A 23,158-nucleotide genomic window follows, 5' to 3' on the forward strand; every position below is an offset into this window, starting at 1 on the left:
CTGGGTATTCTTTCGTTACTTAATTGCCAGGAGTCAGGACAATAGTAGGAGCACAGAGGCCAGCCAAACTTAAAACTTTAGATGTCAAGCAGAAAATGTAGGGGTGCACACTGCACACCGTAAATCGACCCGCAAAGCAAACATTCACATTTAATTTTCATTCATGATCCTCATGCATTGGCCTGCCACCTGTAATGACAGATTCCAGATGAAAAGAAAGGGGAGAGAAAAAAAAAGCCAAATTCACTGGTTGCACAATGCACATGCGCAAGTAGACGAAAAAAAAATGTACTTGCACCGCCTCAGATTTTAGGGGCAAAATCCCCACCACATTTAGGTGCAGTCTACTCTGTAGCCCTGATAGATAGCAATCGTAGTGTTTTGCTGTGTCGCAATCTTGGTCCGACATTTGTGTGGTCAGTGAAGGCATCACAGGTGACGGCGTAGGGAAGGGAACTCCCGCTCCTCCACTCAGCCTCCAGTCAGTCACACAAAACGCCTACCCCACGACGCCAACCAACGCCGGACGGAGCTACCACAGAGCGGTCCTTGTTGCCACATTGCGGCGAAAAAAAAAAAAAACACCCACATTTAACAGAGAAGACGAGGAGAGGTCCTTCAACATTTCAGCGGACACTAAAGGTAATCATTTCTGTTACTATAATAATCTATCTTGTTCAGTCGAAACCTAAAAACCCAACCATCCGCTGAGCCCCTTCTCTCCCTCTTTCTCTCTCTCTCTCTGTTAGTTCACATGTGTTAGTTAACGTGTTAACACAAACTCTAAGATAAACAAATGTATCGTAAGCACACGTTTAAGCCTCGTCTATATAGCTTGTACATGACGACGGGGGCCACTCCTGAACGTCACATTTACAGTCAGCTAACTATGACTACTATAACGCTGCTTGCTGCTCACTGGCCTTGTGCTGCTGAAACATTTTTTTTAATCAGTTGTCGACAAAAACATCTCCCGTTATCGTTAATCACCGACTCAGCGTGATGGGCGGAGAAGCGACACTCTGGACGCTATAATTAAATACGATACATATATATTTATACACACAGGTCCATCCAGCAGCACTGAAACCCATAGTCATGTAGCTAACTGTGGGTTAGACCCCTGAAATCTCGCTACGGACACACAACACACACACAGGAGCCCAGTGTGAGTGTGGGGCTGTGCTGTGTTGTGTAGCTTTAGTGAGCTAGCTAGCTTCAACACTGAAGAAGACGCTAGCCTGGTTGTCTATTTTTAGGTTTTCAGGATATAAGCTCTTAAGCCACACTTATATACCGCGGCAGCAGCAACAGCAACAACAGCAGCAGCAGCAGCAGCAGCAGCAGCAGCAGGACGGGGTCTAAATGTGAATGGAAGCGGTGTGTTTTTAGCAACTGTGCCAGCCAGGCCAGCCATGGTTTGGATGTAAAGATGTCTCACAGGTGTGCCACTGCCTACTAACGTTACATACCGAAAATATACTCAACAGATTTTTTTTCTCTCCCCTCTGTAAATATTAACCCCCGTCGTTTTTTTTTTTTTTTTTAAAGCTGCTCTCTCCCTCCTCATATTCAGGGTCTGCTCTGTTCTGCCGCGGTTTATTCGGTGACCTGATTTAGCTCTGTTTTCCACAAAGTCTTAACAGACACGTACGTCCCTCCCTCCCCCCTCCCCTGTGGGGAGCGAGGGGGCAAACTTGATCACAGATGTGTTTGAACAGTTGTGTGTGTGTGTGGGGAAAAACACACACACACACACACGCCCTGTTAGCAACGACATGCTGTGTGTGTGTGTCAGGCAGCTAACCCAAGATCCACTGAGCTGAGGCCACGGTGGTGCTGCAGCAGGACAAATGGTTAAGCCCAAGCAGAGACAGTGATCGAAATAAATAAACAGGGAGATGTCTGTGTGTGGGGGAGCTGGTGAGAAAGCAGCTTTTCACAGACGTAAACAGTGTGAATGCAGTCTGTGTTAGCGCTGCATAATGTTTAAAGTAAGTCAATGGGATGTATTGTTGTCACTGCATCCAGCCCCAGTTGCAGAGAAAACCTCATTGCGAAAGCAAAAAGCATGTCAGACTATCAACAAGCTAACGGGTACATTTGAAAAGCAAGGCACTGGAAACAATGAGTTTTCTGTAGGCACAGCAGCTATGATTCAGCCTTGGAAAACTGTCTCAGCTGACAACAAAAGTTACTGACTTAACAGATCCTGTGTCATCGACTTCCTCTGGACCAGAAAAAAGCACTTTATGGCCACTATTGTGTTTAGAGAGTTGGTAAATGGTTGATATTTAATATATTTTCTAGTATTCAACTGAAAAGTTGTGGACATTTCTTTTTATTCCAATGCCGGCAGCTCCAGTGGCAGTGAGGGTTATTTCCATATGCATTAGTAAAATGAATGACACTAGAGCAAGGCATAAATGTTACTAATCAAATCAGCATAGCCGTCCTGAATATGGCAGATTATTTAGACAGAGTATCTATGTTATTGTCAGTTTCTGCAAAAATCTGACCTTTAGACTGGAGAGCACTAAGACATTATGTATGATAAGCAAAAAAAAACAACAACAGACATCAACAGGACAGGACAAGATTGGGGAGACATTAGATTTGTACAGAAAGGGTGAATGCACATGCTGTGGGTTAGTTTAAATGTGGTCGGCCTGTCTAAATCATACTGAGAGTGTATAGGCTAGTGTTTTAAGTGATCATACCCATAAACCCCACAAATACCAGGCTAATCAGTTCTCCACTGCTTGAGCAGAGCAGACTTATGTAATACACACTTTCACCCAACAATTAACAATGGTTGGGTGAAAGTGTGTATTACACGGATGAAAAACATAAGCTCACAAAGTATTACAACTACTGTATTATAACCATCATCTTATAATTTTGGAAAACTGGACCAAGTACAAGCCTTACATTTGTCTCACCAAAGACCCTATTCTTTATAACTAAGTAAAATCACTCTTTACAAAAGCAACAACAAAAAAACATCCAAGGATGAATGCACATGGTCATTTTATCAGTCTCGCACACCTTGTAAAAGTTCCCCATGGCTGACGTGCTTTGTTTTTGGTGGCCTGTTGCACGCTGGTACAGTGAGCAAGCCGTTAGGTGGGACGACACTTCCCGAGCAAAATCAGCTGACAATGACTGGCGCAGCTGATCAATTGGGCAGTCCCAAAAAATGTAGATACATTAGACTTTGCTTTTTCTGATCTTTTCAAATCGATTACTCATTTGAAAATGCATGTATCTGCTTCTCTCCAGTGTATTTGATCCCCAGCACTCAAACCACAGCTTGGGCATAATGCTATTAACTGATGGCCCAGGTCTGTTTGTTGTTCTGGCATATGGCACTGTAATGTTACTGCCAGCCATTGATCATTTGATTTCAATCATGGGCTTTGCCTCCAGAGAAACAATATGTAATAGCTTTAATCTTGTTTCTTCCATAATTAGAAACACATGAAGTTTAACTGCCAATCACATGATGTCCCAGTTTCCTGTGGCCTACAACTGCTTTTAGCAGATCTAGGCTAGTGGCACTAGCACTTTGATGTAGTCTATTTTGTGTATTTCAGCGAAGAAATCATGTCACACAATATGAAATGTAATTTTGTGGATCAGAAGGGCAGCGTTTTAGTAGTCTAATGCCATCTCACTTGGCTGCTCTGTGTTTGAATAAATGAATGAGCCACACAGAGCTTCAGTGAGTTTGGCACTGTTTGACCAGAAATAATTTGCATGTGGTGCGTTTTATATAGACAACATGCAAGTGTGTGTGTAACGCCGAACGCATGTGGATAAGGGTGAGGACGGAGTGGGGGAATTGGTGAGGAATTTTAAGTAGTGCAAGCTGCCTGTGTGAAAGCCAGTCTCTTCTTTGTGCTATTGTCTTGCCTGCTTACACCTGAGCTGGGTATCCCCCCCTGTCCTGACTTGTTTCGAGCAACCCTGCCTTCTTCCTGCATTCTACCCATACGAACGAAAATGAAGTTTCTCTGGGTGTTTGGCTCACCTGCTCTGTTTGAAAATGAGAGTGGTTTAATTTGAAGCTGTGTAGTATGTCATTCTAGGCTCTAAAGCAGACAACCCAAGTAGCCTAAAGTCTGTAAACTTACCCCTGTCCTAATTTCTTGCACATTTTGGCCTATTTTCAATGCAGAATGCAACATGATGCTGTGCTGTGGGTTGAGAGTGTAACCTTGACCAGTGGAAGGCCAGTTTGCAGACATCCTTTAAAGGAGTGTTGTTCACAAAATTACGTAGGTACAAATTATGAATGTGAAAGATAATTAACACTATCCTATTCTTTACATTTTCCTTTACTTTCTGGCTCCACAGCAACTTGAAACTCCACCACCTCTGTGTGCGATAATGGTGTAATATTCATCTTTTGTATTGAAAAAGCATTTCTGCGATTTGTTTTGAAATTGCAGCCACAGGCGACATGGGAACAAACTTTCCTGTACATGATAATGCACAATAAAGATAACTTTCTCTGTGGTTTAGGGTGTTGCCACTTGTCTAACCCCCTCTAAGCTTTGTGTCTAAGAATGCAAGTCTGTTCATAGCTCAGGCTGGAAAAAACCTTAAAGGCACATTTGAAATATTACACATTATCTGCAGTTGTGTCAACGTACCTTACATCTAAGTGCAAATCATTGGACATCATCCCCAAATGACTACAATGGATGGTTTGTTTATATGAATAATACAACATAGTGGCCTCTTAAGTTCCTGAAATGCTGCAACCAAGTTTAAGATGAAGTGTATAAGGTTTCAGTGATCATTCAAAAGGGCTGTTGATAAAAAAACATGATTTTCTGGTTATGGCCACTGAATAAGATGGTGTTACATGTTTATGCCCAAAGTTAATGTCAGTCTGGTAACCTGTCTCTCTCTTGTCAGTTGACACAGACCATTTGCAGTTCATATAGTTGGGGGGTAGATGCTGTGCTGAACCTTAATTACTCTCTGCTGAAAACAAGTCCCCTGTGGGCTATTGTCGTTATTATTTCTCATGTGTCTGCACCATCCAGTTGAACAGAGTCTGGGCAAGTTGTGTGTTGGTCCTCTGAGGTTTGGGTGGTGTGACATCTTCATCAGTGACTCATTATGCCACGTGTGACTTTCTCATTAGGAGATAGCACCGGTACAGTAGTTGTTTTTTACGCTCTGCCTCATCTCTTCCCTTGGCCAAACACCTTTCTCTGTTAATTATCACACTGGTTGGACATAATAACCAGAGGCTGGGTTGCCATAGGGCTGTGCTATAGGAAAAACATTCTGAAGCAGACTTATTTGGCATTATAGACATTATAATATCTCTGTGGTTTCTGGTTATTAATACCATGTTATGACAGATCAGCATAGTAGTTTTGTAACATAGTAGAAGAAAATGTTGCTGTTGCCTTGGACAGCGGTGTAGCTCAAATGATTTGGGGATAAATGGTAAGACGATCGTCGTATTAAGCCACAGGGAAAGAGTGAAAGCATATAGAATAGAATTGATTTATTTTAACTAATTTACAGGAAGACGTCACGTTATTGCATGGAAATGAACTAACTTTTTAAATGTAGTTTAGTTTTGACAGTGCAGAAGGTGCAGTCAGTCATGGAGCTGTGATCAACAGTCTAAATTCAAAAGATTTCCTTTTTGTTTTACTTCCTTTTGAGAATGCGAGAGTTTTCACTCTTATTCTACAACTGTCATTTTATTTATCTAATAAAATTACAGATACAGTGTTCCTCAGTGGTAGTAGGCGGAGGTTATGTAATGCACATTTTAAAGCTTCTGTTGTCAGTTGTTATAGATCTATTGACCTTTTTTCTAAGACTGTTAAGACATTTCTTGTAAATGGACAGATTTAAAAAAAAAATGTAATACGGGTTTACATCCAGTGTTATTCAAAGAAGCTTGGTATTGTCTGCAGGGAGCCAGGGACTGTTCTTCAGTAACTGATTTTGCTTGTTGTATGCAGGTTTATCAACATGCCTCATATTATCGATTGATTGCTCTGAATCATTTTTCCCAGAGGTGATTAGTAATCAGTTGTTCTGTTGCTATTTCCTGACAACAGAAAACAAGCAACATTTGAAGCCCTACTATCTGACGCTCCTCAGAGCGCAGGGAGCTGCTGCCTGCGCCAGGACTGGGTTCACTCGTCAGTCACAATATGTAATCAACTGACCGCAAATAGAATCTAACTCTGTATGAAACACTGCAGCATTATAATAACAATACACCAAGCTGCAAGGGAATGGTTTATTGGATCTTCAACTGAAAACGCCACATGCTTTTTACACCATGCACTGGCTTTTTATTGTTGAAAAGGAGCGAGCCCCTGAAGTGAAAGTGCTGATATTTGTTCTGCTAATTTTATCCCATCTTTTACTGTGACACCATTTGGTTTTAATATTGATTTGGTCTTGCTATTAACTCTGGTCCAGTTGGACTACATAATATACAGCTGCACTGACCCTGATTTTTTCATTATACATGAATGCATACGCAACAAGAAGAGCACCACCATACAGACAGTCCTTAGCACAAAACTATGTGCTAAAACGATGCATATTCCAAGTCTTCCGTCATCTTCTATTTTACTTAAGGCAAACGCTGTTAACACATGATTTAGTGTGTCCCTTCCAAATAGATGAATGAAGATGGGCTATGTGCTGCTCGTTACTAAGAATTATTAGGTATGTGAGTATTTTGACCTTATTATGATTTTTATCTCCTACAAAATGGGCCAAAGAAGAGATTTAACAGACTCTGAAAAGTCAAAATCTGTAAAACGCCTTTTGCATGCATGCAGCACTCTGAAAAGTAGCTAAATTATTTGTGCATGATATTTTGTTGCACATGGTCAACAGGGTCGCAAGAAATGTGTGGAGATAAAAAAAAGATGCAAATAACGGCTATGGATGAAGTGATTACAATTATACAGTAAAAGGTAAAGCTCGTCGTGACCTCACCAGACACACATTTCCAACAGAGGATTAAATCTTAAAGCTGAAGTAAGCGGAATGTTTGTGTTAATATAAGTCTTAAATAGTTATATCTTCTGACAGCAATCACTTATATAGAGTGTTTGGTCTGAAACACGGGTCTGTCAGTCACTCTGCTCTGCTGTAAGCCGAGGAGAAAACTTTCCTTGCATCCTACAACCTTTATCCAATGAGGAGAGAGAACGGCATAAAGGGCCGGTCCTCTCTGTGTGTGCAGCCAAGGGATGCGCGTGAATGTGGTGACGTAGGGACGAGGGCGGGGACTGCTAACTCCATCGGCTGACAAGAAGTTAGCCAAAACGACCAGATCGCTTACTTCTGCTTTAACCAAATAGTGAAACATCAACAATGTTATGCAAAAGCATAACTCGCTGTTATTCAAAAAAGAAGAGGAAATTCCTGAAACTTGGATTGTTGTTAGAGAAATAAAACCACAAGGTTGTGAATCTACCGGTAGTTCTTTTTTTGAATGTATGTTCTCTGGTTTAATGCTTGGTTGGTGTAAGTACATAACTCAATATACAGGTGAACAGGTGTGTAATAAGAACATGCACAGTTAATTTTTAACTAGCCGGTATAATATCTTTCACCTTAACCAGGCTGGCCTCGTTGTGTAAATATTGGTCTTGCATCTTGCGTCTACCTAAGGGTGTTTGTGTTCCAGGTGTAAAGGGATACAGGTGAGAGCGTGCTGTTTAGCCATTGTTTGGTTGTCTCACAAGATAAGGGATGAACTCCTTTTTAAAAAATGTGGACAGAAAAAAGAAGGACAACACCTCTAGGACATGAATGATGGCTTTGTTTAACATTGTTTGCAAGTTGTGTTATATTGGATCTTCTGTTAAAGATTTGACCATTTTGTGTAAATGGGCTGTGAAATGTGAGAACTATCTTTTGAAATAATTCACAAGACTGGTGTGTCGGCCCTTATGGATTATGCAATTTTGTTTTCTCAAAACACAAGAGGAAGTACTGTTGCTAGACAGGGGCAATGGTTTATTGGACTGGTTTGTAACTTTAGAAAATGTGTGTGAATGGCTTGCTGTGGTGGATGGTGGTAACTATCATATCCTGTCAAGCAGTTGCTAAAACAAACAGTCGATGACTGATTGTGGCATTGGTGGCTTTTTTTGTTCTGTTGTGATCACTGTTTGTTGTTTTGAATTTTTTGATGTGCTACATCTTTGTAATTAACTTTAAGTTTTAGGCTTTGCAAGCTCCTAATTCCTTTTGATTCAGTGTCACAAAATTAAATTTTTCCCCTAGTCCTACCTCAAAGCTCTGCTAGCCGCCTCCTTCAGTTGCCAGGGAGTCAACTAGGTTTTAAATGGAAATGAAACTGTCCTGAACTCGTCACGGATTCCGTGGTGGAAACGCTACAGTAGTTTTCTTTTTTTTTTTTTTTTCAGCTGCGAGCTCAGGCGCAGGCATGCTGTTGAAAAGCCCTCATTATGACGACTTCCTGACCTGGGTGTTCAGTGATTGTTGCTGTTACCTTGGAGACCAACTGTATTTGGGAGGAATTGGCTTCATTTTCCAACTGACGTAGTAACGGTGCAAAGACCAACGGTTAATAAAAAAAAAGTACTGGAGAATTCGGGCCATCGGTAGTCCCTTTACCATTTTTTAAAGTGCATAATTATGATAAAATACAACATGCAAGACAGAAAAAAGGTAATGTAATTGAAATTGTACTCTGGGTAAATGTCACTGCCTTAGGGTTTTTTTTTTCTTTTTACAGAAGGGGGACTCTTGCTGTGGCTGTGGGACAATGCAGGTGGCTTTTACGCTGCCAAAGCCGCTAATTTGAGTCTTGACATGCATCACGTTCTCGCATGTTGAGTCATATCTTAATCACGTGTCTTGTTTTGGCTCCATAACAAACTTTAAATGCAGTGAAGTAAATTCCATGACCCAGAAATATTCATGTACCTGTACTTTTGCTTACTAGCCAAAAACCTTTCTTTTTACAAGGAGTTTATATTTGAGGGCCAAAAAAAAAAAAAAAGACAATGGAATGAAATGAACAGCAGGAAACCATGTGTAGCAATAGAGATAAAGTGGGAGAGAAATTATAGTCAATAGGTGCTGGTTCCTGATGATACTGGCAGGGAAAAGGATGGAGGAAAAAGGTGGAAACTAAAAGACGGTGAGTGGCCACAGGTTAGAGAAATAACTTTCCTCTCCTCTGAAGTCAGTGCTATCCAAGAGAAGAGGGAGTTTATTTAACCTGATGTTAAAAGTGTGAAGTTGTACAGCAAATTCACTCCAGCATTTTAAAATCCCAGAAGTGGAAATGAACTCAGTTGCTATGGAGAAAAATACTACTAAGAAATCTCAGTGTACACGTTGCCTGCCACTAACATTAATTCATGTTTAATAAGTGCATGTCTAGTAGCAGTGGCACTGGTCTGTCTTCTGATTGGAAGTTTCTAGACCCGATCTGAACTTTCCACTTCTCTGGAGCGCCATCCAGAGACACTGCCCATGAGTCATTCAGTCCCACTGTTGGCTGCCTCAAGATGAGCTCAGGATGGTGTGTTTATGTTTGTGTCATCTTGACGTATTGTTACTCTTGGGTGGGATCTTTTCCTGGTGATGTCATACCTATTGCCTTGTGCTAAACAACTCCCCACCCCCGACTTTAACACGGCCCCATCAAACTTTCAGGGGGGGCCGGGATTTTCCACATGAGGGAGAAGTTAAAGTTGTGGTAATGTTTTACTTGAATATGACACAGTCGATTTTACCTTTCCACTTTTTCCAGTGAGCACAGCTAATTTAGCTGTATTGCTCTCTATTACTAATTTCAGTTTTAGTTTTTGTTGGAGTAATGCCGTTATATTCCTTCTTAAATTTGTGCTGGCTGTTAATCTTTATTAAAGTCTATCCAGCTGAGACAGAGAGGCACCGAAACCCAAACAATCACCAATGGTGTTTGAACTAGGTTGCATCTTTACACAGCTGCTTCAAGATATTTCTGCAAGTGTTTCTCTCATAATTGGAGTTTCATTTAGCCCACGGTGTTGCATTTAATAATAATACTAAGGTTGTAACAAATAACCGATTTGAATTGGAAAATCAGTTTTGATTTAAAAGATGTGAGTGTATAGGTACACAGACACCTGAATCTGTCTAAATGTAGCATGAACCGGCCAATGGCATGATTACAAAGTTATAAATCGGTTGATGATGCTGATGCAGCTGCTGAAAGCTCCGGTTGCTCCTTGTCATCATCTCCCCCTGTAGCTGCTTTTCAACTAAGGAAGCTCCTGGTAAGCCCCACCCGAAAGTTGAGTAATCATGATGATTTACAAACCAGGATATTCAATGAGTCACACATGTGGCAAAAATGTATTAAAACAGGCATGTATGACTGGAACATTTCTCATATTGTTTGTTTTTCATTTGTAAGTGGCGCTTTGTAAAGTTCTGAAGTTCTTTGTGCAATATGTTACACTACTGTTATATGAGCATGACATGTTTCTGAATTTACATGTCAAAAGTTACAATTATACTTGTCTTTGATAAATCTAGTGGAAGGCAAGCAATGCCACATTTATGGTACTGACTTTTGTTACTTACTTCATATGTAATATATGTGAAATATGTAAAATGAATCAGATTGCATCGTACCCTATCAAAATGAACTGCACAGCATAGAATCGTATGGAAGTCCCACCGAATGGAATCGAACCGAATCGTTCCATTTTAAAATGCATAGTTCCTGAATCGTATCGTACCCCATGTATCGAGATATGCATCAGATCGTCTTATATTGGATATATTTACACCTCTAATACATAATTAACTTTTGAAAGGAACAAGCAAGCACCTTTTTTGTTGTTTATTTGTTAATCATGTCAGTATAATAAAATGTAGTGAAAAATCCCAATCAGAGTTTTGCAGAGCTCCAGCTGACATTTTCAAATGTCTTGTTTTGTTTGACCAAAAGTTCAAAACCCAAAAGTATTCACATAAGTAGCTAGCTACTGTATTATACACTGCTACGCCCCCGCCTCCGAGCAATGTATTATTCAGTACATTAATACCAAAGAGAAATGGCAAATCCTGCCCTTTGAAAAGCTGGAACTTGACTGTATCGATTTCTTCACTATTTTTTCTTGAAATATTTTTTCTGTCTAACCAACCAGTCATTTTAGTTCTAGAGCAGTGGGTAATCAGCTTTGTACTAAAACAGGCAGGCTCATCGAGCCGTTCTAACTGTGTCTCAGAACGCTAAAGGTCTTTGGAATGACGCGCCCTAGTTGCTGGTCATGAGGATTTGTGGCGAAACAGGCTTGAATAATAAGCTTGTGATGAGGAGGCTGCCGCTTCACTGTTTGACTGACAGGAACGACCTGGATGATACACTGACTAAGAGACTGATTCACGTGAGAAAACATGGTTCCTGTCTCACAATGTTGGCAGTGGAAAATGTTTAGACTGGCCACGCTGGAAGGAGATGAAAAAAGCTGACTGGAATAAAGAGGGGAAGACGTGATCTTCTTCCTGATGCTCCTTCTTTTAAACAAAACAGAACCGTGACACTAAGGCCCTGTCCCATTTCTCCACACTTGCGCTTGGTTACGCACACACTTTGGTGAGGTTTTGCTGGTGTAACGTACATTGCATATAAGTGTGCAAGCACGTATTAAGTGGCCAAGCGTGCGGGGATATTTAAAAGCAATCCGGACATACTTGACATGTGCAGACTGTCATCTGAGTGCCATTGTGCACACTAGTACAACTCCAACACCCTTTTTCCAAACCAGTACCGTAAATATAATGTTCATGATAGTGAGGATTAGTTTATTTACATGTTTGAAGGTCGGCATCTTCTTGTCAACAGAGCTGAACCGCTCTGCATGAGCAACTGTTGCATCGCCAGCCAGGGTTGTAGTGAAGAACGTGACATGTCCAAATTTAAGCAGAATCTATCGGGAGCCTCTTCTTAAAAATTTTCATCTGTTCACATATAAAGAACTCCATCATGGCAAAAGAAACAGTGCACAGCAACAGTTTTGATAAACAGTGCTGCTGGATCACAGTCTGACCTACTCCAAAAGTGTCTCTGTGCGCAAGATTCAAATCACAGATGTGTAAGCCGAACTCCGTAAGTGTAAAAAAGAAAGAAAGAAAGAAAGAAAGAAAAACACATAGGATTAAACAGCGTGATGAAAAATATTCACATACGTTATAATCAATAGAGAAAGTTCATAATTATGTGAAAATGATCAGATGTAAAAGTACCAGTAAACATAGCCTAAAGACAACTAACAACTGAAATTGAAAAATTAGATCAAGAATATAAAATATGAGATTAAAAAGTCATAATTATGACTAGAGAATCAGAAAGTCAAACTCATTTTATTGAAATTTTTTGAGTGGCATTTCCCAAAAGTGGCCAGACTTCACCAGATGGTGCATTATGGGATTTATACTTGGCCAAATACCGCTCCGATGCGGTCTTAGCGTAGGTGTGGGTGAAGTGCAAATCAAGCGCGCTGCACTTTTGGTCGTTGGAGAAATGGGACACACTTACACTAAGCCCATGAACGCATACGCCAAGTGCCCAAGCGTGTAAGTGTGATCGCGTGTGCATATTGGGACAGGCCCTAACTCTAACCCTAAAGAGCAGGGGGAAGGAAACATTAGTCAGGATCAGGAAAGACACAACAGGTCAACAATGGCTTTATGGAAAACTCATAGCTGTTAGGATGAGTTTTTATGGTCTTATTGCTCCTGATGCTTAAACAGCAATTGACTCAGCTTCCATTTGGCCATTGATGTGTGGGACACCTGGTTGCCTGAGTTGTCTCTTCACTGTAGACTTATGAATGTAGCAAATAGCAATATGAATATTAAGAGTTTGGTTTATGTCACAATGCGAACCTTCAAGGGTCCCACTTCTATTCTGTGTGTAATGTTGTGTGTACACTGTGTTTCTTAGTTACAAAAAGAAAAAAGAAATAGCCACTTCCCTCAACATCTTAAACATCCGCAGCTAACTGAACAATGTCTGTGCAGTAAGCCATAGCAGGCCTACAATAAGTAAACATATGACAATAGATCTCCCCGCTCAGTAAATATACACCTTGTGCTTCAACACCGTAGCATGTAACAATCCTGTCCTCTGTGTTGTCTTCCTCTGCTGTTGTGATATTCGGCAAAAGAAAAAATCCAAAGGCTTTCAATTTTTTGGTTCAGGGAGGAGCTTCTTTGTTTTCTCCCATCTTTATCTCATATCACAATTCACAACATCACAAGGCTGAGGCATTTCCAGACCTTCCTCTGTTTCTGTAGTCCCCTGTTGTACCTCAAACAATATTTTCCACCTAAAGTCACGTTTCATCAGATTTTCTATCTGTTTTTTGTTTTCCTTCAGAAGGAATCAAAGCCTGCCACTTAGTCGTCAGGTATTGGTTAACCTCCTCACACAAAGATTAGCTTGGGAGAAATGTGAGTTTTCCACACCCTCAGAATCTAAATAATCCTGTAGGGTCAACATACAGCCAGCAACTCACTGCATACTTACGCACTCCAGGTACAGATGCGTCACACTCCTTTTCAATTTTTTCCACTATCTTTTTTTTTTTTTGCATGTTCTTATGCAATCCTCAAAATGAGAAAACCCAGCAACAGTTATCTTGAAACCGATTCACCTCTTATTCAATTTTCTGGGGAGTTCCTTGTATTCAGATAGTTAGATGGTTTCAGATAGAAGTTAGTTAGTTCACTGGTTTCAGGATTACTTTGTTTTCCCACTGCCAGTTCCGTCGAGTGAGATTATTTCTTCAGCGTGCAAAGCTGTAAGCTGATTCATAGACCAAAGGTCCTCGGCACACAGCTGACTCAGAGACGGCTAATCTTTGATCTGTCTCAACTGCACACTGTTAACAGATTGATGTAAGTGCTCTTTGTCTCCTATTACCCTTTATCTCTGTTAAAACCCACTCTCCTTTTGCACTCTTCACACCATGTGAAGACACACAGCTGGGTTGTCACGTAGCAGCGAGACGAGAGGGTCTCCCGCTGTTCCATTTGCATGCTATCATATGCTTATTTTTACACTTCCTCTTTAGTGTTTGTATGTTATATTCGAATCCTGGGGTTATTGGGTCAGATTGTTCTCCAGGCCTCAGCAGGAATAAATCTGATGCCAGGTGTTGTTGTAGATGACCCATCTTATAGTACATTTTATCTGGCCCTGTTTCCTCGCTGGCCTAAATGAACGGGCCTGTGAGCGAGGCCGAGGTGAGACGAGCTGATGTGCAGCGTGTTGTCCTGCCAGTTCGGCCGGCCTGCCAGTGTATTTAGCTGCTATTGGCCCAAGCCGGGCTGGCTGTGCGGGGGCCTGGCCTCTGGCTGATTGCCTCTTTACAGGGGTGGGGCTGCCTCGGTGCTCAGCGCTGACCTTCACTCTGATTTATGAGTTCCTCCTTGCAGTCTGTTTCCCTGCCATCCTCCTCCTTTCCTCCTGTCCATGCTGTAGATAAGAACTTGCTTCCAGCTGTATCTCACCCCCCCCCCCCCACCAAATATAAGCAGGGCCACCCTGTGTCTACCACTGACATCGCGGTCTGTAAACATGCATGATATGCAGCAGATGTGAGTTCATCCCATGGTTATTGCTAAGCCCTTGGCAGTTGCCTGAGGCCTGGAAGAGGAACAAGCACAATGGGGAAAGTTGAATTTGATCAACAGATTGTTGATTGGCAGCTTTCTGACGATTTCAAGCATGTTTGAAATATTACTTTAACCAAAAAATGGCAAAATCTAAGAGTTAGTCATTTGTTTTTTATCAGCTACAGATACAGTTGCAACTAGATTTTCATATTTGTTTGTGTTCATCTTGAGTCATAAATTGATTGCGCAACCTAAATCACATGGTCAGTTGACTCGGCAGTGTACTCCATCAAATTGTGGATATGAAGATTTATCTGTGTCTGACTTTGTCTGTTCTGCTCATCAAGTGATTAATCGTGGTCTCACAGCACATGCTCTGTCTTCTGTCGCCATCTATTGCACTCTCTTCCCTGAAGCTCACCTTAGATCTGTTTACATCTAATAATAATAATAATAATGATAGTGGTTTAAACCCAGAAACCAGTTCATACGGGTAGCTGAAAAGTACCACCACACACTCTACTTGTGTATGCTGACAGTTCCAGTAGTTATGTATAAAATCTAGTAGGAAGTTACCACTGATGTTTCCCCACAGTGAGGATCAAAGGGGGGGAAACCCGCTGATCGATCGAGTCCTTGTAATGTTGCTATTACTGTTAGAAACACTTAAGAATAATATGAATTATTCATTTAATGTGTAAAGTCTGTAAAACAAGACTTGAAGTACTCTTGTTTTCATTAATAGTTTAAAGTGGCCCGGACAACTTGTGCCTCATGCTGCACTCTTATTCAGGCATAGTTTATTTACAGGTTTCCTGTTCTGGCCGGGAATACAGTCCGGTACTACACCCACTGGAGTTTGGTAGTCACCAGTAGGACTGTGAATCATGTTTTTGTTCAATGGGTGGAGAAAGTGGAAGTGGATGCAAATGACTGTTCTGAACACTGTTGACAGTGCTTTTATTTTTTATCTCAACAGGGGTGCAGCAGGGTACGACGACGGACCGGGGGCTAATGAGGTGAAGAGGGCTGAAGGACACTGGACACATCTGTTGGACCTCACCCCGAGTGACCCCGACCCCTGCTTTCTTCCCATCAGTTCTAGAGGAGGCTGGGGTCCCTCTGGGTGCAAGAAACACCATGTGCCAAACCTGGAGAGGACTTCCCACCGCCCCGTAAGACCACCTAACTTGTAGTAAACTCTCCACTCTGAGGACCCTCATAATCCTCTAAACTGCCCAGCGGCAAAGATGAAGAAGGTGGCGGCATGGTCGGCAGAGGACGTCTCTGACTGGCTGAGCAAAGAGGGGATGCCGGAGTACATCGAAGTCCTCCGCGAGACGGACGGCGCCGCCATGCTCAGGCTCACCAAGGCGGATTTCCAGACCCCTCCCCTCTCGTTGGTGTCGTCAGACGGCGGGCAGCAGATGATGGAGCGACTGGAGACGCTGCGGATAGAGAACCACATGGAGGCGCACAAAAACGGTCACGCAAACGGACACGCGGGTGGATTACCTAACGGGACGAGTAAACCCCAGAGGAACGGCACACTTGGACGAAAGGACTTCAGGATGGAGATGGTCCACATTCCCATTCCTACCATGGGAGCCGCACACGCCTCCTTCCCCACCGAGTGGAGGAAGACGGGCATCGCGTTCTTCTACGCGGTGGTGTGCTTTGTCACCACCACTATTGTTATTTCAGTGGTTCACGAGAGAGTACCGCCAAAAGAACACACCCCACCACTGCCGGACAAATTCTTCGACATGTTCAACAGGGTAGAGTGGGCCTTCTCCATCTGTGAGATAAATGGCATGTTATTGGTGGGACTGTGGCTCATACAGTGGATCCTACTCAAGCACAGGTACACGCAGAAAAGCTCTGACGGAAAAACAAACATTTAGGTTCTTATCTGAATTCTACCTAAATGAAAATGTCATGTTGCTAAAATTGTCTTTGTCTCTTTTTTTTCCAGGTCAATTGTTGGCAGGAGGTTCTTTTTCATTGTGGGCACACTCTATATGTACCGGTGTATTACAATGTACATCACCACTCTGCCTGTTCCTGGGATGCACTTTAAATGCTCTCCAAAGGTACAGTATAATAAGTAACATTGGTTTCTCTCAGCACCATGAGAGGTTTCTGTATTAATTGTTCTTGGAACAAATGTGCTGAATAGACAAATTGAGCAAAAATGAAACCCCTTTTGCAAATGTAAAGCCTCTGAGTTCTCTTCACTGACCACTGATTATGAGATGAGGACGAGGCCCTTTTTAGCGATTGTTTCACTGTTTGAGTTCAGGCAACTCAAATTCCATTTACAGGTAAATTAGTTTAAATTGTTAGAGCAGGGGAAAGTTAAGGGTAAGACAATGAGAATTTGTCAGGGTTAAAACAAACCAACATTTTTAGTGAAGTCAAGCATGTCGTACGCCTTGCCTCTTCCTGTTTAAGGATGCAGCTCCCTTCTGTGGTATTAGGCTATATGTAGGCAGGCACTCACATTTACACTTGGTGCTACATTTTAGGGTGTCACCTGCCAATAAGCTCATGGGACCAAAATTAGTATTTCACTTCAACTACATTTTAACAATAATGTATTTGTGCTTTTAACAAAAACCTTTGAGCGCAGGAGTTTCGCTTGTAACTTTGTATTTTTTACACTGTAACCTTATAATTTCTGAAGTGACGCATCAGAATAGCTGTTATCTCTGTTGATCTCATGATGCAACACTTTACAAAAGAGAGATTGTTTAATGTGTGAGAGGATCAAACTTAGTACTGTACTTAAAAAAGAAACATTAAACAATACACATGAAGTGTTAGCTTCTCTTTAAAGTAATGGAGAAGTCATTTAGAGGTGATTCCAGAAAACTTGAGAACTACATTAAAGCTGTCTTTCTCTATGAGGAAAGGAACACCTTCATTTGGACTGATTCATGTTGCAGCAGTGTTCCTCTTTTCTCTGCCACACCCTATTTTTTTTCATACTCTCGTAGAAGGTGTTGTATCATCAGTTGATAGGCTTGTTAATAATCTGAAGATAATGTAATTTATGGCTCTGTTTTATTTCAGCTTCTCGGGGACTGGGAATCACAAATGAGGAGAGTAATGAAGATGATCGCTGGCGGGGGCCTATCCATCACAGGTTCACACACCATGTGTGGAGATTATTTGTACAGTGGCCACACAGTCATGTTGACGTTAACGTACCTCTTCATTAAGGAGTGTAAGTTCCACTGTGTTTACACTAATGTGTAGTAAGAATGTCCAGTAAGGGTCTTACCTTAAATTTCACCTTATCATAATGATGTAATATTTTTGTATGCACCCTCTGGCATGGTCTAGTTCACGTCTCCTCTCTCATCTCCCTGAGTCACATGATATGTCTAAAGAATGAGGCACTGACCAATAATGGTGGAAGGGTTGTTAAATCATGTGGTGTAAAGGAGTTAACAGGTTCCTAGATAACACAAACACACAACCGTGACATGTCATAACTGAGGTCTGAGGTTCACTCGCCTCAGTTTCCCTATTCCATCCTTATCTCACTGAACACTTTTTGACTTGCAGAGCACTTCTTCAAATTCTTACAGGAAACAGAATGACATGAACTGTAAAGGTTGTGCTATTCACTCGAACATCTGCTGGCATGATGGGGTCAGATAATGCTCCGTCAGAGTCACATTTTTTGTGTTTCTGTTACCTAACTTTTCGGTCTACACGCCCAGTTGTGCGTAGACGTAGTCCAAGGGTCAGAAGTTGTTGCGTTTTAACTGCTGTGTTAAGTTGTAAAGATAATTACAGATCTCTAATGCAAAAAGCTTTGAGTGAGGAGTTGTGTTGTCCTTTGCTCAATCACATGGTCCTGCAATGAGTTTACCAACACGTGCCTACAGACCTCATTGATGCAGCAGTGACATCTAGTGGTAAAAGGGAGAACAGCTACCTCTGTAAAAGAGACACAGAGCCTCATCTCAATATTGGAGGCCAAATATAGTGTTTTTCCACCAGTTAGTTCACATCCACTCCCCCCAGTGGCCCACTTTTTTTTAGCTGTTTAAGGGAATTCAGCCTTTCTGGGGTCAATACTGTTGACTTTTTGGTGTAACTTTTTTGTTTGTTTGATTGGCAGATTCGCCCAAACGGTTCTGGTGGTACCACTGGTTTTGCTGGACCTTAAGTGCGGTGGGAATTTTCTGCATCCTTTTGGCCCACGACCACTACACTGTGGATGTGGTGGTGGCATACTTTATCACTACACGCCTCTTCTGGTGGTATCATACCATGGCCAATCAGCAGGTGAGTACAGCAGGCTGCATGAGTCATGATAAAAATGAGTGATGTAAATAGCCATAAGGGTTTATCAGTGCATCTAGTCCTTTTTTTTTCACGCTGTAACGAGCAAAGTGGGGCCTGTTTTTTTAGTGCTTAAGTTACATAGAGTATGGTATATACACAGAATAGTTAAGATAGGAAATATACAGTGGTATATACATGTTTTTTTTTTGTCAGTTTAGGAATACAGTGTATAGTGGAAGCTGTATGCATGACTGGGCCATATGACATAATGTAATGAACTAAAATGGAAATTGAACAACTATCACAGTTATTAGGGTTATATAACCCATATTTATACTGAGGAAGCTATGTTTTTTTTTAAAGGAATAGTTTAATGTGGCAGGTAATATACCTAAATTAATAAAAAAAACAACTGGAAAACATCTGACACATAACACCCCTGTCATTTACTCAGTTTTTATTTGGCAACATGATGTTTTAATAAGTGAGCTCTGGAGGAGCTGATAGGCAGATTTTTGGACAGAGCGAGGCTAGCTGTTTGCCCTGGTTTCCAGGCTGTTGGCTGTGGCTTCAGATTCACCACACAAACATGAGTGCCATCAATCTTTTCATCTGATGTTGTGGTTAACGTTGCGAATCTGTGAGGAAGGCTTTCATGGTCATATTGGCAATGGTAATGTGGATTTTTGAACTAATCCGATGAGGTATCTTGAATCCTCACATTTTAAATGTAGAGATTTTAGCCTATTAAACATCTTTCTGTTTAGTTGTTTTAGCCATGAGTAGTTTCTCAAGTGCAACACAGTATCTGATTTCCACTTGTCCACAGACGTTTGTGTCGGTTGTAATTTCTGCTCCTTCAGTCTTTCATGTTTAATCTTTTACACAAAGTCAAATGCCCCTGAATGATTTGAAGTAATTTGTTAAAAATGTGTATTAAATATTCATAGTGACAGCACTAATTGCACTTGTGTGTTTGGTTTTATTTCAGTCGCTCAAGGAGACGTCACAGAGTAACCCGTTCTCTCGGGTGTGGTGGTACAGACTGTTCCAGTACTTTGAAGAGAATGTCAACGGTACGGTCCCCCGTAACTATCAGCTGCCGTTTTCATGGCGAGTGTTGCAGTGGAATCGAGGCGTAAAGTACAGCAGACTGGACATCCAATGACTCTTCTCATGTCACAGCAGGCGAGGACCGTGACTTCCATAAGTGCTGTTTTTTTTTTTTTACCCATGGAAGATGGCACTGTTTAATGTAGCGCTGTCCTTTCACATCTAGTAACAGACACATCCCTGTCCAAATGGGTAGCACTGTGACCCACCAATGTGTTTTTTTTCTCCTTGTGTGTATCTATATCTGTATATTTCTTTTGTTGTCTTTCTCTTCTGGTAATATTGTCAATTCATGGCACTAATTTATATTTGTTTTATGTCTTTTCCTCTTCATGGGCCACATAACAGTTTTTCTGCCTTTGTAGCAGATTTATGAAGCATTTCAACAAACTCTAAAAAGTTTTTGGCCGTAAGGACTCAAATACTTTTTCTTCCTCTCAGCACAAAACCATAGTTAATGTCTTCATGTTCTTTTGAGGTTTTTAGTGCAGATAGTGTCAATCAAATGCTTATTTGATAACCAAAATGCCATAATGCCATTTTTTTTTCCCGTTTTGATAGCAAATTACTTTTTGTAAACTGTCCTTGCTAAAATGAGTCAAAGGTGCAAAAAAAAAAAAAGAAGAATTTTTCTAAGTATGTCAAACTTTATTTTTCAAAAAACTAATGATGTCCAACAAAAGATTTTTAGATTTTTACCTTTTTCAAGATGGATAACTGAGAGCATAAGAATCTAATGTGGTATAACATTACTCCAGTGCCTTTCTTAGCTTGATTGTAAAACAGTTCAAGTACTTATGTGTCTTGTATCTCGCTGCCGCAGGTGTGATCATGCCACGGTTCAAGGTGGTACTTAGTTAAGAGTCTTGTTCCCATGAATGTAAAAACAACTACGCCAGCCTTACCAGAAGATTGGTCTTCCCAAAACTAAGTGCAGTGAGTGAAATGTCCCGTTTATTTATTGATGCTTTATGATGTCAGTTTGTGCTTAGTTGGTAAATGCTGTTCTAACAGAAAAAAATGACTGTTAATTGTATTTTTATGTAAGTAACATTTCAATTTTTTTTTTTTTGTTACCAACCAGTCTTTAACCAGCACCAGCCATGTTCAAAGCCCAATCAATGTCACCACATCTGCTAATTTTGTTTTCCACCCCAACGTTATTTGCTTAACGTCACTACCCGATTGGAAGTCGTATCAGAAATCTCTCCGAGGTGCAAGCTGTTCGGGACCTGGACATGTCCTGTGCATCATTGCTGCAACTCTTGCTCAGGAGATAATGAGCCCAAACCTTGTTCCCCACATTAAGTCCTATTTTGAAATCAGAATTATCCTTGTTACACTCTTCTCTTTGTAACCTTTTAGCGATGAGATATGGAGGAAAATGTTCAAAGTGACACTTGTGCTGAGTTTAGGGAATGTCAGAGTTGTTAAAAAAAAAAAAAAGAAAAAAAAAAAAAGCAGAAGTTTCAGGCCAAACTTCTGAGCATGACTGTAATGAAACTGTAATGTGCTTTGTATAGTTTGTGTTGTACTAAATCAAGCTGCTACTTTTCAGTTTAAAGAGTGTATCTTTTCTATTCCAAATGCAAAGCCAAAATTATCCTTTCTCTAAAAGTAGCAAAAATAGTCAACATGGAACTTAAATGTGGGGAACAAACTGAAGCATGATGTGCAGAGCTGGTGATGCGTGTGCAAAACATTTATTTCCATGAATGTGAAAATGCGTCCTCACTGATGATCCTAATCACGTACATGTTGACTTTTTCACTTTTCTTTTTGTTACCATGAATGGACTGTAAAGACTGGGTATTACACATGTTCATCTATAGGGAAAAAATATTCAGTTTATTATGTGAAACTTTGATTTCAAATTAAAGTTTGTTGAAAGACAAACTGCACTAAGATTTTTAGATTATACAAACTACAACGAATGATGATCATGTGATTATTTCAACATTGTCAAAGGGAGGAGGTGAGAAAGCATCATTGTTTTTACTGTGAGCTTATAAAGCCTATTGTAGTATTAATGTTTGAAACAAATCTGCCCCCCGCCCCCCCCTCCTTCCTGTAGCATTGTCAAAACCATGTCAACTTGACAGAGAAGTTTTAGTTATTAAGAGCACAGTCGGTTTGTCACGTATGACCATGTTTCAGTTTCCAATAATGTTTGTTGCAACGGTTGTAACATGGCTCCTCTGTGACGTTTGAGTGCTTCGATAAGGACGATGGTCGGAGTCTCATGTTTGTCTTCTAGTTTGCCAATCAATTTGAAATATTTTGTTGTCCTCAAGAAATAAAGATGTTTATTCTGTATGTTTCTCCGTAAACACTTCTCACCCTATTTTTTTTTTTTTTTTTTTCTTTGTGCGTATACCACATGTTTGTAAGATATGATAAAGGACTCCTTGGGACGCTTTTGAATAAACCGTTTTACTATAATGTATTTGATTTACTACTGCTGTCTTTCTTTATCGCAAGTGGCAGATTGTGGTGGGCCAGAAACATGACATCATGGCAGATCCATGAACAGCCAGCAGATGAAGACACTGAGCTGCAGGAATAAGATCAGTGCAATGAGGGGCGAATCTCTCCCTCCAAAATGTGTGTTTGCTTCCAGTATGTACTCGTGCACTCCACCTACAAGAAGTATGTTGACATAGTTATTTCCTGCATTCGTTCTGCTCTCTCTGTGGGCCTCGTCTTAACCCTTTAAACATCTTTCTCACATTTCGAAAGTTTTCTTCTAACTTCTAAATCAGCCACAGCATAAACTACTGATTTTCACCACCGACTGCTCGATTCGTAGCCTTTACAGCCACCCTGATAACAATTATTGATACTTTTCCAACTGTATCAAATGACATTGTGGGTGGGGGGGCTGTGAAAGTGATGAATTTACAGCTCCCTTCGGCTCAACAGAATTTTAAAGCGTGTTTTAGCTTGTATAGCTGCTCAGCCTTGAACTTTACTCTCTTGATTCACTCTTACTGCTCTTATTGTGTCCTTTTTGATCACATCAGGTTTCAGCCAAAAAGCCCCATAAGCCCCTTTGCTACCTGCAGCTCAGCACCAAAGAGAAAAC

The 23,158-nt window shown here is 41.0% G+C and overlaps 1 protein-coding gene across 1 annotated transcript; it reads left to right on the forward strand.

Moving 5' to 3' along the window:
* Positions 1-487: 487 nt before the first annotated feature.
* Positions 488-22,479, forward strand: LOC310998124 (phosphatidylcholine:ceramide cholinephosphotransferase 1-like). The gene is made up of 6 exons (XM_083988048.1): positions 488-642; positions 15,638-16,522; positions 16,634-16,751; positions 17,734-17,887; positions 18,794-18,960; positions 19,952-22,479. The coding sequence occupies exons 2-6, from the start codon at positions 15,909-15,911 to the stop codon at positions 20,126-20,128; spliced, it is 1,230 nt and encodes a 409-aa protein (XP_083844174.1). The 5' UTR covers positions 488-642; positions 15,638-15,908; the 3' UTR covers positions 20,129-22,479.
* Positions 22,480-23,158: the final 679 nt, after the last annotated feature.

The sequence above is a fragment of the Trachurus trachurus genome (genome assembly GCF_905171665.1).
Source record: "Trachurus trachurus genome assembly, chromosome: 15".
Classification (NCBI taxonomy): domain Eukaryota; kingdom Metazoa; phylum Chordata; class Actinopteri; order Carangiformes; family Carangidae; genus Trachurus; species Trachurus trachurus.

What these genes read in the sequence shown, in the direction of transcription:
- LOC310998124 (XM_083988048.1), top strand. Translation starts at nt 15,909, where the DNA reads ATGAAGAAGGTGGCGGCATGGTCGGCAGAGGACGTCTCTGACTGGCTG. An exon ending in GTACCTCTTCATTAAGGAGT is followed by an intron (nt 17,888 to 18,793) that starts GTAAGTTCCACT and finishes TTTGATTGGCAG; the next exon opens with ATTCGCCCAAACGGTTCTGG. An exon ending in ATACCATGGCCAATCAGCAG is followed by an intron (nt 18,961 to 19,951) that starts GTGAGTACAGCA and finishes GTTTTATTTCAG; the next exon opens with TCGCTCAAGGAGACGTCACA.